The sequence below is a fragment of the Cyprinus carpio genome, chromosome A14, assembly GCF_018340385.1.
Source record: "Cyprinus carpio isolate SPL01 chromosome A14, ASM1834038v1, whole genome shotgun sequence".
Classification (NCBI taxonomy): domain Eukaryota; kingdom Metazoa; phylum Chordata; class Actinopteri; order Cypriniformes; family Cyprinidae; genus Cyprinus; species Cyprinus carpio.
The window spans coordinates 29,035,551-29,052,244 of record NC_056585.1 but is presented as its reverse complement, the minus strand read 5'-3'; the positions used below and the strand labels follow the sequence as shown (position 1 = coordinate 29,052,244).

General features: G+C 34.9%; 1 protein-coding gene across 2 annotated transcripts in view; it reads left to right on the top strand.

Moving 5' to 3' along the window:
- Positions 1 to 16,694, top strand: part of fgf2 (fibroblast growth factor 2) — a 223,315-nt gene that overhangs the window by 205,697 nt on the left and 924 nt on the right. Inside the window, exons 1-2 of one of the 2 annotated variants that reach the window (XM_042770471.1) lie at positions 7,727 to 8,150; positions 10,397 to 10,500. The exons of the other annotated variant lie outside the window; for it this stretch is intronic. Coding sequence (XP_042626405.1) covers positions 7,844 to 8,150; positions 10,397 to 10,500 — 411 coding nt within the window. The 5' untranslated portion in view covers positions 7,727 to 7,843. Of the gene's footprint in view, positions 1 to 7,726; positions 8,151 to 10,396; positions 10,501 to 16,694 lie in introns of those variants that run through there. 2 annotated transcript variants of the gene reach the window in all.

Genomic DNA, 16,694 nt, shown 5'->3' with positions numbered 1-16,694 from the left:
GCAAAGTTTTCTGAAAAATGCATCAAAATGAAATGAGTTTATGCTTAAAACAAGAGAAACTAAGAAGAATGTTGTCAGAAAATAAACTTAATTCTTGTTTTCTGGAAAATGTATGAAAACTGAGTAGGTTTTTGCTTTTAAAACAATAAAAACAAACTTAATGCAAAAACAAAACAATGATTATTTTTCTGACCCCATTGTTTTTATTCAAAACCTTGATGGATTTTATAGAAAACAAGACAAAAATATTGAGTGATAAATCATTTTTTGCAGGCTTTTTCAGCTTAAAGTTTTAAAAGTCGATGTGGATTCAGGTTCACTTCAACAACTGTTAATAATGAAATTAATTCAATTTCAGCTATAAAACAGCTCTCTACAGTCCGTTCAGTTTGATTCAAGTACTAAGGGACAGACTGTGTTTTTGGGTCTAATCTGGTTACCTCTGGTGTTCAGGTGTTCAGGAAAGAGAGTTTCATCTGTAAGAAGATCAAAGAATCAAGCGTCAGCACTTCACATCTGTACCTTATGAATCTGCAAGTGCAATTGTTTTATTGTATTTATTTCAAACTATCGTCAAACTCCAGATGCAAAAAGAACAAGGCACAGTTCAGTTTCAGAACGTGTCAAGATACAGAATAAGAACAACCACAAATATAAAGTGCACATTTTATGTAGAAATGAATAAACAGTATAATATAAAGTAGTATTTGTTTCAGCTGTGAATGTGTTTGTGTGTTTTCTGACCGCAGTGTGGCACGCCGCTCGCCGGCTCCTCCTGCTGGTCATCAGAGCTGTGCGCCGTCTGCAGGTCAGAGGTCACGTCTCCATCACTGTTGCCATGACTACGGTCACTGGAGCCGCTGTCTGGGGTCTGCAGCGCCCCGTGCAGGCATTTCACCCCGCCACACCGCAACAACTAAGGACCGCTGGATAAAGCATCCGGCCTGGACACTGAGACACAAACCAACCATTAGTTTATATACTTTAGTTTAATTAGATTTTGTTTATTTAAATGACATACCATATTTTCTGACATACAATTCATATTTTTTTTGTATCATCGTGAACCATCCTGTAACTTTATATTCTAAAGTGAGCTCCTATAATGCATCTTAAACATCAAGCATGCAAGTTTTAGCATTACTTACCCTGACATCACAAAATATTATCATCAAACTAATTACAGTCATCCAAACATTAAATGGTCTGTTGCCAGTGAGTGAAAGTACACAGCCAAAGTTTTACATTAAAAAATAATAATTAGTTTAGCAAATAGTTCAATTTCTTTTTAATTTCTTATTTCAACTTTTATTGTTATTATTATTATTATTTTAGTTTTTTAATATGCATGTAAAGTGTTACTAATGCTTTGGCAATAATACATTTTATGGACTCATCTCTAAATTTTTTTTTTCATTTCTACTTTATCATTAGTAGTAGTGGTCGTAGGAATAGTAGTTATTATTTTAATTTTTTTTTTTTTATGTTTGCTTTTTTTTGATCTGGATATTCTTATTTTATTTATTTTTATTTATGCATATACCTGCATGTGTTACTAATGTTTTTGTCAATTATTAGTGACTCATCTATGATTGATATATATTTTTTATTTCTACTTTATTATTTCTTTTGATCTGAATTGTTATTTTAAATTATGCATATCTGTGAAATTGTTACTAATGCTTTCTCAATAATATTAATAATATGTCAGTAAAAATACTAAATTCTGAATCTGAGTTGGCCTGGACTGACTCTCTGATTGGTCAAATTCTGTTTTTTACTTTATTATTTTATTTTAATCTGGATGTTTTATTTAAATGATTGTATATGCATATAAATGTTACTTAATGATAATCATTTATAATATGTGACCCTGGAGCACCACTGGGGTGTATATTTGTAGCAATAGCCCTACAATACAATGTATGGTTTCAAAATTATAGATTTTTCTTTTATGCCAAAAATCATTTGAATATTAAGTAAAGATCATGTTCCATTAAGATATTTTTTAAATTTCTTACCGTAAATATATCAAAACATACTTTTTGATTAGTAATATGCAATGCTAAGAACTTCATTTGGACAACTTTAAAGATGATTTTCTCAATATTTCAGAGATTTTTTGCTCCCCAGATTCCAGATTTCCCAAATAGTTGTATCTCAGACAAAGTTTGTCCTCATAACAAACCATACACTCAATGGAGAGATTATTTTTATGTCAGCCTTCAGATGATGTATGAATCTCCATTTTGAAAAAAACTGACACTTAAGACATATAAAGGTTTTGTGGTCCAGGCTTAATCTTAATCTGTTGCCTGAGTGATCTCTGATTGGCTGAAGTGTTGTGTGATTGACAGCAGGACTCACAGATGTCAATCAGGACTTTGTAGGAGCATTTCTGTATCTGGGCCGGTCCAGGGTTCTGATCCGTGTGAGAGGACAGCCCGAGAGTGATCCTGCGGCAGAGCTGCATGAGAGAGAACCGCAGCGGCGCCCTGCACACACACACACACACACACACACACACACCAGTTAATAAAACACACTGTGCAGAGATGACACACGAAACACAGTAGAGTTATAACCGTGAATTTACCCATCCCACTGCATCGAGAGCGGGTGTATCTGGGCAGACCAGTGTAGCAGAACTGAGGACGCCTCCTCTTCTCTTCTTTTCTTCTGATCGTGAGAAGAATGTGAGAAACTGAGGGGCAGAGGGACAGTGTAGCTCATCTCAGTGGTTTAGGGGTCAGGGGTCAGGGCGTGCGCTCCAGTAACCTGCTGCTGTCAGACGCGTGTCCGTCGCCGCCGGTCAGGGATGGAGGAGTTGATGACCTCGTCCTCCACGTGATGACCCTGCGAGAGCCGCAGCTGGGCGTTTCCAATGGCAACGGCTCAACACTGCGGGTCAGTGAGCAAAACACATGTGAGGTTTCAGAGATCCGGTGTTTACCGAGCCGACCCACACCGACCCACAAATGAAACTTCCAGTTACTTTTGATAAGAAAAAAAAGTCTCATCTTTCAAAATTATGTCCATGTATTTTACGAAGGAAATTCAAACTATTAATGCTGCTTTGACACTCTGTGTTGTGGCGCGACAGATCGCTGTATAAACACCTCCTGTTGAGCGTGATCATCCCTTGCTCTTTAATACTTGTATTAATGCCTCGTGTAATCACTCAGTCAGTGTTTCACCCGCAGAAAGACCGAACAATGTAGGCATTTCATTCACGCTCAGGAAAGTCTCAGTGTCCACAACTCTATAAACTGAAAATCTAGAGAGATCATTTCGACCAAATATTAGACTATATACTCGATATATTTTACTTTACTGTTAGTGCTTATGTCTAGTGTATGTTTAGAATAAATCTGTTTCTGAAACAAGTTATGACACGCCCCTGTGTAAATGATTATATTTCAACAGCAAATAGAAATGGTTAGAAAAAGTTTAGAAAGTTTTTTATATGTGTTTCAAAAAATAGATCAGTAGTAGGAAGTGATCACATCCTGTATGTCTCATATGAAGAAGAGAGAGAGCGGTTGTGTGTGGTGACCTGTAAGTGATTGGGAAAATGATCAGAGGACAGCTTTAAAAGGTGTTCTAATGTGCACGAGTGCACACAACGATGTAAAGATAACGCAGCAGGAACGATGTCACTGGAATCAGTTCCAGAGTTTTTATTTATTTTTTTTTGCAGCAGGCATATCGATATGAGGATTTATATATCGATTACGATGCGAGTTATCGAAAGTATCGCTACTCCAATAAATAAAAAAAATTGATACCATGGTGTGTGTCGGTGTTTTTTTAACCAGTGAATAAAGGTTGCAATTAAGGCGTACTTGGATGTTAAAACTGTGTTTCAAAATATAAAATTAAGTGGGCCATCTTACCTCTTTTACTCTTAGTAATTTAATATCTGGTTTAATCAGTTTCATAACCTTTAAAGGTTCAGTTTACCAGGCATTCTGTATCCGGTACTCGACGATACTGGCTTTTTTCATATCGCTTGCTATCGTATCGAAAACAAAATAAGTCGTAAATCGCCCATCCCTACTGATGACTCAACGTTAAAAACATCGACACAGTGTCCCAATCCAGAATCCCACCTTTATCGGTTATAGGGTTAGTAGAGCTTCGTTTTATTGCCCCTTTTCTGTGAACGGGACTTAAAAACACTTTGACCAAAGTGCGAACAGTTCTGTCGTCTGCCGCTTTTAAAGTATAGTTGAGGGTGTGAATTCACTTAGTTTTTTTTTTCAGGAATAAAAAACGACGTTAGTAACAAAACTCTATAGCTTTTGTAGTTAACTACAATTACGTTTATGTTTATCATAATCGCGCTTTTCTCTTAAGTTTGATAGATTCTGATTGGCTGTCGATATTTTTTTTTTTTTTTTAGTTCGTGAAAGTGTGAATCCAGGTGATCGATATCGTTCTTCTTCTGATATCATGTCGTTATGGCCAATAATAACCTGTATTACCCTATTGTTCATAGAATCAGAACGATTACTACTAAAAAGGTCACAGGTGAGTTATCGGTAGTTATACTCATAGTATTTATTTATTTGTTTGTGTGGAGTGTTTTGTGTTTTCCGTTTTCTGTTGATCTTAATACACTTTGCATCGGCTGTTCAAAAACTGAAACCGAAACTATCCTCAAAATATTAAAAAGGTGTTTTATTCAGATATTCAACTTAAGTCCTGTCCTCTTACTGTTACTTGTTACACAATCGCATTTCAGTGAAACATCGCAACACTGTATCAGTGTATTATGTATCATATCGATGTATCTGTTTGGATGTAACAGTGTAATTTAATGCATCGCAGCTCACCTCTGCCCACCAAACTCTGAATCCTCCACATGTCTGCTGTTGTTTCTGTAAGTTTACTGAGGATTAATAAACCTCACGCCATGATGCTATCTGACAGTCACGAGTTACAGCAGGGGCTCGGTGAAAGGACGAACGGCGGAAATGACGCAATCCCTCCTAAATTATTAAAAAACAGTCTGCAGTTCATTCTCCCGCCGCCAGAAGGCCGACCGCTCGCCGGTACAGTGACAGTTACAGACTCAGTATGCAGGGCGCTTCTGTTCAATACGGACCGATGTGAGGAAGAAACAGCTTTAATCCATTATTTAATTCCATTATTATATTATTTACTAAAATAGTATGTTTACTAAATTTTTATATTTCTTATTATTACTAAATATTTTATAATTTATTTATATTTATAGACATTTATATTATATTTTTTGTATGTATGTATTAATTATCAGTCATAATGATCAATAATAGTAATGTGCATGTTTATTTAAAATCAGATTTCGATTTTCATTATATTATATTGTATATTTTTCAAAACATATTATATATTTTCAAAATATTTATTAAAACATTAAGCCTATTATGTTGTTTACCTGTTGATTCAGTTCAGATGTGTTTTGTTTAACAGGATCTAGTAGTATAAGCTATGGGAGAGAAACTTTGTATTTTTGTATTATTATTATTATTATTATTATTATTATTATCAATTTCATTTGTTATTAAAATTTTTTTTATTTAATTTGTATTTGTACAATTATTATTATTCTGATATTTATTATTTATTATTAGTATTTTCATTAATTTTATTTTTATTAAAACATTATTTTTTTTTAAGTTAATTTATATTAATAATAAGTATTATTATTATTTTGTAATGTTATTTACATTGTTTACCTGTTGATTCAGTTCATGTGTAACAGTCTGTCTGTGTGTGTGTGTGTGTGTGTGGTGTGTGTGTGTGTGGGCTTTTGTAGGGTTTGTAATGAGTGGTCTGAAAGTCAAACCTGTTCTGTGTTTTGTGCTAAAAACTAAAGCTGGTTTTGCATGAGGGAGGATCGAAGCCTTTACAGCGTCACTGTGGTTTTTGTCAAAGGCTTCTTCTTGGACTTTCATGAATGTCATAAAGTGGATGGAGCTCACAGACGTGATGTGGTCAGTGATGGGAATCCTTCAAACGCTCCTCTGAACCCAGATGTTCTTCTCTCTATAACAGGACTCAGTATGCATGAGGAAACCACTGTGACGTGTGGAAGGGCTTCTCTCATTGTGAGGTCACCAGAGGTCATAATGGTGGTGTCATATGGTGTTCCAAGTGTGTATTTTAGCAAATCTGAGCAGTGGATGACATTGTTGGGATCTCTTCTGAACCTCCACATGTCTGATCACCGCAGGAGAAACATCTGAGAAGCATTTCATCTCATCCTTCATTTAATCGCATGCAGTCTAGAAGAAAACAAAACTGAGATAACAAAGAGACCTTACAGGAAGTGCTTGTGGGCTGTTGTGTCTTGAGGATTGCAGCCACATGTTTACAGTGAGCTACAGGACTCTTCTTTAACTCGGTACAAACAGCATTATCAGTATCAGCAAGATGTGCACTCAAGTTCAAATCAATGATAAAAAACATTTTTGAAATTTTGAACTCCACTGTAGGAAAAACATTTCAATTAATTTATTCTTTAATTATTATTATCATTATTTTGTACTTATTTATTTCCCCCCCCCCCCCCCCTATTTATTTATTTATTTTTGCATTTTATTATTGTTTTCATATAGGTAATGTATAGGACTCATTTATGTCAAATGTATAAAATATATTCCTTTTGCTTCAAGTTTTCAATACTTTAATGTATTTAATAATATATTTGTGTTTATGTGATTATTTAAGTGATACATTGATAATGTTTGTATTTCCCTATTGTGAATGTATAATTACAAAATAAATAAAAATAAATTTGATATATATATATATAACGTTTATACAATTTTAAAATTACTGTGCCTAAAAATACTGAAAACTTTTTCAGAGTAATATTTGTTGTTTTGTTTAGAATAAAATATGTTGGTTCATAGATTTGGACTGTTTTTTTTGAGTAATCATGAGTTATAAATTCAAAGGAATTTAATTACATTCCATTCATTCCAATGATTCACACATTATATGTTATTATAAAATTCATACAGTGCTATATATAATATACACAAAAAACTTCTCATTATATTATATCAAAATATAAGATTAATATTTTTTTTGCACCATTGTGTTTCATTTAATTTACTATTATATATATTCAGTTTTAGTTAGTAGAAATAAAATAAAGCTTGATAAAAATGACAAAATAACACAAATAACTAAAACTTAATCTATACCGATTTTGGTCATTGAAATTAAGCTTAAATTAAATATTAATGTTAGATGAAAAAACTAGCAACTAGTTGAAGTGCTAAAATTACTAACACTAAAATTGAAATAAAATAAAGCTTTTTTTTTAAAGAAAAGAAAAGAAAAAAAAACTATTAGAAATTTTGCCTGAGCAACTAACTTAAATTTAAGCTGAAGTGCAAAAATTACTATTAAATCTGATATAAAACTAAAGCTTTATAGAAATATATATTAAAAATCAATATTATAAAAAAGGGCAAAGTACATAACAAATTTATTTAAAACTATTCAGAAGAGCTAAAATTACTAAAAACTAAATACAAAAACATTTGTTGTTGTGTGTGTGTGTGTGTGTGAGAGAGAGAGAGAGAGATGATGACATGCTTTGGGACAGGACCAGTTTCCTTCTCTCTCTCTCTCTCTCTCTCTCTCTCTCTCTCTGTAAATACAGTACGTTAAGGAAATAATGCGGTCCGGGGCCAACGGGGGAGAGAGAGAGGAGAGAGAGAGAGAGATCTCCTCCAGCTGCTCCACTCCACTCCAGACCATCCTCTTCATCGCAGATCCGCTCTCCCTCTGCGGTCGGAGATACAAAGTCCAGCAGCTTGAAGAGTTTATCCGCGGTTTGATGAGGCTCCGTGGCTCCGCGGAGCGCCGGAAGGAGACGGGGGAGGAGGGGGCGGAGGCGCGGGGAGGCCGCGGAGGGGCTCCGGAGATGCCGAGGGGGGCAGAGACGGAGAAACCGAGAGAGCGAGAGATGGCGGCGGGAGGAATCACCACGCTCCCGGCCGCTCCGGACGACGGGGCGAGCGGAGGCTTTCCTTCGGGGAACTTCAAAGGCCCCAAGCGGCTTTACTGCAAAAACGGCGGATACTTCCTGCGGATCAACTCTGACGGGCGAGTGGACGGGATCCGCGAGAAGAGCGACCCGCACAGTGAGTGCGTTTGTTCTGTTCTTCCGCGGAAAAACCGACGATCCAGAGCCTTCAAACACCCTTTATGCGTCTGATGTGGAGCAGAGATGAGAATCTGGCCCTGATGATGATGATGATGATGATGATGATGATGATGATTATGTCAGATTTTACAGGTCCATCTTCAAACTCTTGAGTTCTACTGCATTTAAAATCTGAATACTGTTCACATTCAGGGACCAGTCATAACTTAGTGTTTTTAAACTAAAACCATATTGTAGCTAAATGTGAAAAAAAAAAAAAAAAAAAAAAAAAAAAATCAAAGTCATGTTAATCCTGGATTTATTGCTAATTTATAAAAATAAAAATTGAGAAATTGTAAATTAAATGAAAACACAATGGTGCAAAAAAAATATTAATATTATATTTTGATATAATATTAATGAGAAGTTTTTTTGTGTATATATATATAGCACTGTATGAAATTTATAATAACATATAATCTGTGAATCATTGGAATGAATGGAATGTAATTAAATTCCTTTGAATTTATAACTCATGATTACTCAAAAAAACAGTCCAAATCTATGAAACCAACATATTTATTTCTAACAAAACAACAAATATTACTCTGAAAAGTTTTCAGTATTTTTAGGCAAGTAATTTAAATTGTATAAACGTTCACTTTAAGATGAAAAAAGTGATCAGTTTTTCATTCCTCATGGTTCGTCAATAGACACACATATTCATGTTTATCAACAAAATTCAGTCCCAGAAGTGTGTGCGATATGGAGAAAGGAAAGGTGAAATATATTTTATTAAAGCTTCTTTTTTGACACTAATATAACTTTGACACCTCCGTATGGGTCCAAAATGACCTGAAAACAAAACGTGTAACTTTTTATATATGGTTATATCTCTTAAAAAAAATTATAAATGAACAAACGTTCAAGAGTTCACAGAATATAGAGTAGCTGGTGTGTGTGTGTGTGTGTGTGTGTGTGTGTGTGTGTGTGTGTGTGTGTGGTACATCATGCTTTCATAAAGTTTGTTATAAAGACTGGTGAGTGTGTGTAAATGAAGAGGAAATGGTCTCCTTATTCCAAGTTCAGTTCAGTCAAAATAGAAACTGAAACACTGATCTCTTTAGTTTAGACTCATGGTCAGAATGAAAAATCCTGTTGCTAGGGGCAACCACTGAGTGACACTTCTCAAACCCCGCCCACCTCACGCTTCATTTATTCGGACCTGAACCTCTGTGTTTGTCACTCTTTACATAGTTTGCATCATTTCTGAGAGTAATCAACCAGAATGTTTCTGATAAAACCTTTGCTGGTAACCATTTACAATAAGGTCCGATTAATTAATGCATTAACTAACAATGAGCAATGCATTTGTTACAGTTATTAATCTTTGTTAGCTTTTAATCAAAAATAATATTAAAAAAAAAAAAAAATTTAAAAATACAACTGTTCACTTTTAGTTCATGTCAGCTCAGGTTCAATTAATGATGCAACTTTTGATTTTAATAATGTGTAGTAAATGCCGAACATTAACAAACGCTTCAGAAGTATGTTTCACAGTTCAGTTTAATTAATGTGAACAAATAACCATACTCTGTCTGGAACACTTTAACACAGATTTCCATTACAAACATGATGCCTATAAATCATTTACTTTATTTAAATGTCATTTAAATAATGTTTTCAAATGGAGGGGGCTGGGAGTGAAAACTCATGTTTTAATAATTATAATAACAGAAATCTGTCTATCTGTATTGCACATTGAATCTCTTATTTACGTCGTGTTTATACTTTTGTTGATTATATAAAAATACTAGCAAGCACAGAGCTCGTGCTGAACTTATGAATGACAAAATAACCTTATATAATTCATACATTACATGGTTGAGTGCATGCATAAGTGTATAAGTGCATAGTTTATAGTGCATCCTTTTTTAAAGTCTGACATATTGAGCGTTCTGATTTAGATGCCTCTGATTGGCCATCGCATTCGCCCTCAACAGACACCTGTGATTGGCTACAAAGCTCAACGCGGCAAAATTAAAACCGCTGGCGTTCTTCACAGAGCACGTGCACAAACACGGGAGCGGAACACAAATCTGTGGCCACCGGAACTAACCGGGAAGGCTGGTGTCATTAGTATTAGGAGTGTAACGGTTGCTCACGGTTCGGTTCATGGTTCGCGAAGTCGGTACGAACCAAGAGTAACTTACAGATCGTTTGTGTGTGTTTGTTCTCTCGCAGTCCGGCTGCAGCTCCAGGCCACGGCCGTCGGTGAGGTGGTGATTAAAGGGATCTGTGCGAACCGTTACCTCGCCATGAACGCGGACGGACGACTGATCGGAACGGTGAGACGCTCTCTTGATCTTACAGCTCTTGGTCTTTACTTTATCATCTTTAGCTGTATGCACATTCGGGGGCTGACGTGAAGTCAAGTCAAGTAAAGCGCTTTTCACAATACACATCACTTCAAAGCAGCTTTACAGAAAATCTGTGTCTTAAAGGGATAGTTCACCCAAAAATGAAAATCACCCAAGGATTTACTCACCCTCAAGCCATCCTAACTCTATATGACTTTCTTCTTTAAGACGAATCCAATTGGAGTTATATTAAAAAATGTCCTGGCTCTTCCAAGCTTTATTATGGCAGTGAATGTTCTTTTTTTTTCCAATAGTCCAAAAGAAGTCTAGTAAAGTGCAAAACAAAACACTTGTCACAAATTAGAAGTACAAAATTGAAGATCTGTAAAGAAAAATGTGGGAGGATTTCAATATAAACCAAGAGGAGACTGGTTTTCCTTTGTTAAAGTACACTGTAAAACCCGATAAGTTCAGAATACTCAAAATTTTTGTGGCCACCGATTACCTAAAAATATTTCATTATAAAACAGATAGTTCCGGTCCTTGATTCTGATTGGTTGAGCCGCGTTCGAAGCTGTTGTAAATTACTCTACAAACACACACCTTTGTTTACGTTTGTGTGTTGCTCGGCAACCACTTTGTTGGAACCACAACTGATTCTGAGGAACTACATTGTTGGGTGGAAGAATACTGTTTTTTATTAATATCATTACACTTTAACCGTAATAAGTATATGGAAAAACCGGTCTTTAAAAGCAATAAGCCTCGTGAAGCCGTGGTTTACAGTGAATTTATAACAGCTAAGGTGCGTTGTTAGGCACGACGTGACATTTCCAACGTAATTACGTAATGTGTGCTAGTGCAAGACCAGCATTTGTCCTCAAAAACCTTAATTTCTTTGCGCCTGAAGAAAAACAGTAGGGCTCCAAACTGCGACTAAAACAGTCACATTTATGACCAAAAGTATTAAATTGCAAGTTAAGTTTTTGCTGAGGTCACCACTGGCGATTAGGCCTATGTATTTATGTTATAACTTAAAATTTGCATGTAATGCCTTTTTTCCTGATTGTTTTGTGATCACATCATTTGCTATGTTCACTAAGACAATGCACATCAAAGTTTTAGTTGAAAAAAGAGTTTCAAACAGTCCTCATCTCTGCCGCGCAGCTGATAAACGCAGCTCGAAAAAACGGAGATCGAAATGACTGAGACGTAAGAAGTGAAAGTGAGGAAAAGCAGCATCTATTTGGTGCACAACTTGAACAAACTACAACAGGTAAAGCTGTCAGCTGTGTGGATATTGGCAATGTCGTTAACAATTCTCGTTTATAATCATTAATAATATGACTTCTCCTTAAGATCTCAGGTCTATGCTGTTTTCTTTTAATGTGTGAACTTCATTATTTGAAGCGCACTTGCCGTCCAGTAATCGCAAAAAGCTTTGTTACTTTTCAATAAACTAAGTATCAGCTTAAAAATGATTCAAAATGCATAACCAAATACAAACAATGAATACAGTTTTTGGCGCTCTTTAATGCGGCAGGCGCGATCGCGTTAGCGCCTCAGTTCAAGCGCATGCAACCCATTTAATCTTTCTCTTTACTACTCTAGTAGGCTACATCATAAACAGGCACTATTGGCGCTAAAAATAGCGGTTTAAGGTTAAAACAAAACACAAAAACAACAACTTAGTCAGCTTTACTTATTGTTTTCTCCTCTATGCATAAACACTCGATTTTGCCCACAAACCCTCATTCGTTGAAAAGGCGAGGTCTTTACAGAAGAGGCCATGTCGAGATGTGGGGGGTGTTACAAATAGCCTCAGTTTTCAGGGGGGCTGGACCAGTCTAAACATGCAATATCTCTTTGGGATTGAAGGGGTTATCTCTTTATGATGCTGCTCCACAGAGAAAGGAAAAAAAGCATCATATGACCCCTTTAAAAAAGATTAGGCTATTTTTGAGCTCATTCATTGTTTCAAAATGCAGAAAACGTGTAAAGCTTGTAAATATCGCAACTTAATATACATTTACCTCAGAATAACCATTCGGTGTCCATAAGCTCATCAGTCAGCTAGAAAAAATAACTATAAAGAGGAGCTTTTTGTTAAATTTATGTGCTATTGCATTTTAATATTTTTCCTTAACAGGCTGTCTACATGATTCAACTCCTATAAAATTGCATTTTACTAATTAAGAAAAACAGACTGAAATGTGAAAGAAGTACACTCTTAAAAATAAAGCTGCTTAAAAGGTTCTTCACAGAACCATTTTTGGTTCCACAAAGAAGCATTCGGTCAAAGGTTCTTTAAAGAAGCATCTCTTTCTCAACTTTTTATATTCTGGAGAGCCTTCTTTCACCACAAAGAACCGTTTGTGAAACGTTGAGGTTCTTCAGATGTTAAAGGTTCTTTATGAAACCATTTAGACAAAAAAGGTTCTTCTATGGCATTGTGAAGCACCTTTATTTTTAAGAGTGTATGACAACATTTCCAGGATGCACTGAGGAGGAGCCCAAGCTACACTCAGTGGCCAACTGATGTTTCTGCTCCATGATACTGGTACAGATTCTGTGTAATGAACAATTCTTTGTGACTGTATATTTCAACTTGGAAAAGACATTTAGTTCCCACTTTAAGTGAACCTTATTTCTCAGGTCATCGACAAGATGGAATAAAATGTTGATAAAATCAAGAAAACATGAGACATAAACACATGACAGTATGATTGAAATGTTTGGAATGTTTGGAATAATTAAAGTTTTTTTTAAAGTTTTTTTTTCTTATAGGAGCCAATGGAAAGACATGAACATCTCAGATGACATGGGGGCAAGTAAATTATCAGGAGATTTTTATTCTGGAAGTGAAGAAATGTGACCAGTTACAGGACCTAAGAGAAGCCAGTAGTCCTGTGGCATCGTATCTTGAATAATCAGAAAAATAATACAAAATAAAAGATTCAATAAAATACATATAGTTTACGGCGACAAATTAACAATTACTCCTCATTGTCAAAAACTGACTTTTTGTCAGTAGCCAACATTATTTTGTTTTCTAAACCACATAAAACATTTGAATGATAGAAAACAGCTTTAAACCAGGGGTCCGGGGTCCACTAAAGGGCCTCAGAAAACCTCACAGTTGACTTTAAATGACTTAAAATAAGACCAAACAAACTTGCAAATCAGTATTATTGCAGTATAATTGATTTTTTTTATTATAGTTTTTGTAAATATTTTGAATTAGATTTTATATATTCCATTTTAAATGTAATTCTAGTTGTAGTTTTAGTAATATTGTTTTGTTTTTTTTTTTAATTAGTTTTTTATATGCCTCTCTCTCTCTCTCTCTCTCTCTCTCTCTATAGTTTTTTATTAGGTTTTAGTTTTTTTTAATTACTTACACACACACACACACAGGCTGTTTCCGTTGGTGTGGTTTAGGGAATCCTAAGCTCGTCTGTAATTCTCTTTCAGAGTTCGTCATAAAGCACAGATCTGTACGTCAGAAGAGTCTGACTCCCGTGAACACATTCACATTTTACCACAGTATCAAGATGCTTGAGATTCTTTTGATCGTCCGTTTGTGTGAAACTGAAAAACTGAATCATGTCACAAACAGCAGCTAAGTGTAAAGATCCTGTGCCTGTGTTTGCGTTACATTCGAGCACACACACACACACACACACACACACACACACACACACACACACACTTAAATAAATCTGAATGGGGGCATTTCATAGACATGTTATTTTTATTTTAGTTCACAAATTTGACCCCAGAATACGGTTAAATAGAAGCACACTCAGAGTTGATTGGAGCTGTGAGAGTCTCTGTGCTCCTGAAACAATGCTTACATTGATGACGGAGGTGTTGCACAACAGTCAGTGAACAGCCAGCTCTCCTTGTTCAAAACTCACGACAGGAAAAACATCAGCGTCGGCTCTAGAATGAAACATAATAACATAAATGAAACATAACAAAGTCTTGACGTTTCATCTGACGCCATCAACCACCTTCATACTCTCAGGAATAAAGGTTTCACAAGGCTGTTTTGGCAGCAGTGCTCATAGAATTTTGCACTACAGAAATGATTTTTTACTGAGTATTTCGGTCTTGTTTTCCAGCACAAATATCCAAACATTCTTAAATCAAGATACATTTACTAAAGTAGCAAAACGATTTAGGATTTTAAGTTTAGTGTTCTGAGAAAAATATCAAGATGAAGTAAGTTTGTGCTGAAAACAAGAACAAATATCTGCCAATGAGTTAAAAAAGAAAAGAAAAGTGTTTTCCCTTTGAATTTTTCAGACCCCATTAGCAGGTATGTTTCTTTTTATAAAGCACAAATGCACTTAAATAAATGTATCTCAACCCTTTGGTGCACATCTTTTTTTTACTTTAATGAGGTGGACATATTATATTTTAGTTTGATTGTTTTTTTTATTTAATATTTAATATTTTTACAGGACTTTATGGTACTAAATTATATTTATGCAGTAGTTATAATCCTTTTTACATGCACTTTTTGAGCATAGATCTGAAAATAAAATTTTCATCTTAAATGCTCTGGAGAACAAAAAAAAAAAAAAGTTTTGTTTTGTTTTTTTGTTTTTTGATTGAAGACTCTTTTTAAAGAAGACACTTGGCAGATTATTGCTGCAATGAAAAACATAATATTTGTAATACTTTGTAATACAAAACTACTATTATATACTATCGATCTAAACAAGTTGTGTTTCAAATTTGAGGGTGATATCACAAAAAAATAAGATTTTGTTTGTGCGCAGTACCAAACGTTTCCACTAGATAATGTTCGCTTCTCAATTATTTCCAATGCAGTCACATTTCACCACGAGGAGTATAAGTGTGACTGTTTTTAGTGCCATTTAACCCTTTCGAATGTCCATGATTTTTTTTTGTGTTTACGTGGCAAGTGCCAAAACCTTTACTAAGTTTCATACTGTTCTAAAAAATAAAAATAAAAAAATTATAAAAATGTTTAACCAAAGCACCAAAGGCTGAAGAATGTTTGAATATTTGCACTGAAAAAGAAGACAAAAAAAAAAAAAAAAAAACTAAGAAATTTTTTTGCATTGCATTTGGTGATCAATTCTTGAAAGATTTTTTTTTTTTTTTAAGTGTGAAAAACATCTTAATAATCTACAAGAATCTTATAACAATGTAAAAAAACCTTGGAAAGGATCCATGGATGTTAAAGGTTCTTAACGGAAGCATCAATGGGAATTATTTTTAAGAGTGTAGAGACACATTCATTCTCGTTTAAGATCCTGTTTTAATCTGAAACAGGTCAGATAGTGTTGGCTTTAACATGAGCAGCATGTCAACATTACGAAGGTCACATAAAACAGCCACACTGGCCTGAAGCGCTGGGTTGACGGTCTCACATTCCTGTCAGGAGACGTTTTCCAGACATCCGGCTCGAGCTGCTCAGGAAAGAGAGGCAGTGTTTCACAAGCTGTTGCAGATAATAGATGACAAATGCTAATATTCCAGCACAGTTTTACTGCTGTAGCTGAAATAAGACTCTCGGTGAGGTTTGAGCTCAGAGGGATCCAAAAATCTGAGAGCACACTGAAAAACTGGAAACAAAGTTTTAGGATCAAATCACGATGGAGAACATGATTATTGTGTTGTTCATGCAGCTGCTGCTATTAAAGCAGACACATACTGATGAAAATACATTTTTCAGTTGAACTTTTCAAACTTTTTTAACCAGTTGTTATGCTGATTAGATATTTTATAGTGACAAAAAGGTATTTAATGCTAGAAATTTGAGCTACATTGATGTGTTTAATGAGAGGCCTTCGTCACCAGTTTTTGGGGGTTACAAAGTAACGCAAGTTACATAATCAGATTACATTTTCAAGTAACAAGTAAAAAAAAATGCATTACTTTTTAATTTACAATGAAATATCGCACATTATAAGTACTTTCCCCAAGTAACTAGTAAATTTTTTCATTTTTTTTAAATTACTTTTATCATGTTGTAAGTTCCTTCAGCATGAGGCTTATTCATTTCACGTTTGGTGTGAAAAGACCCTTACAGTTTCCAAAAAATATAACTTTAGGGTTTTTTGTTATTAACAAACAAACAAGCGAGCCCAACCAAGCTGTCAAAAAGTAACATAACGCATTACTTTCCATAAAAAGTAACACAA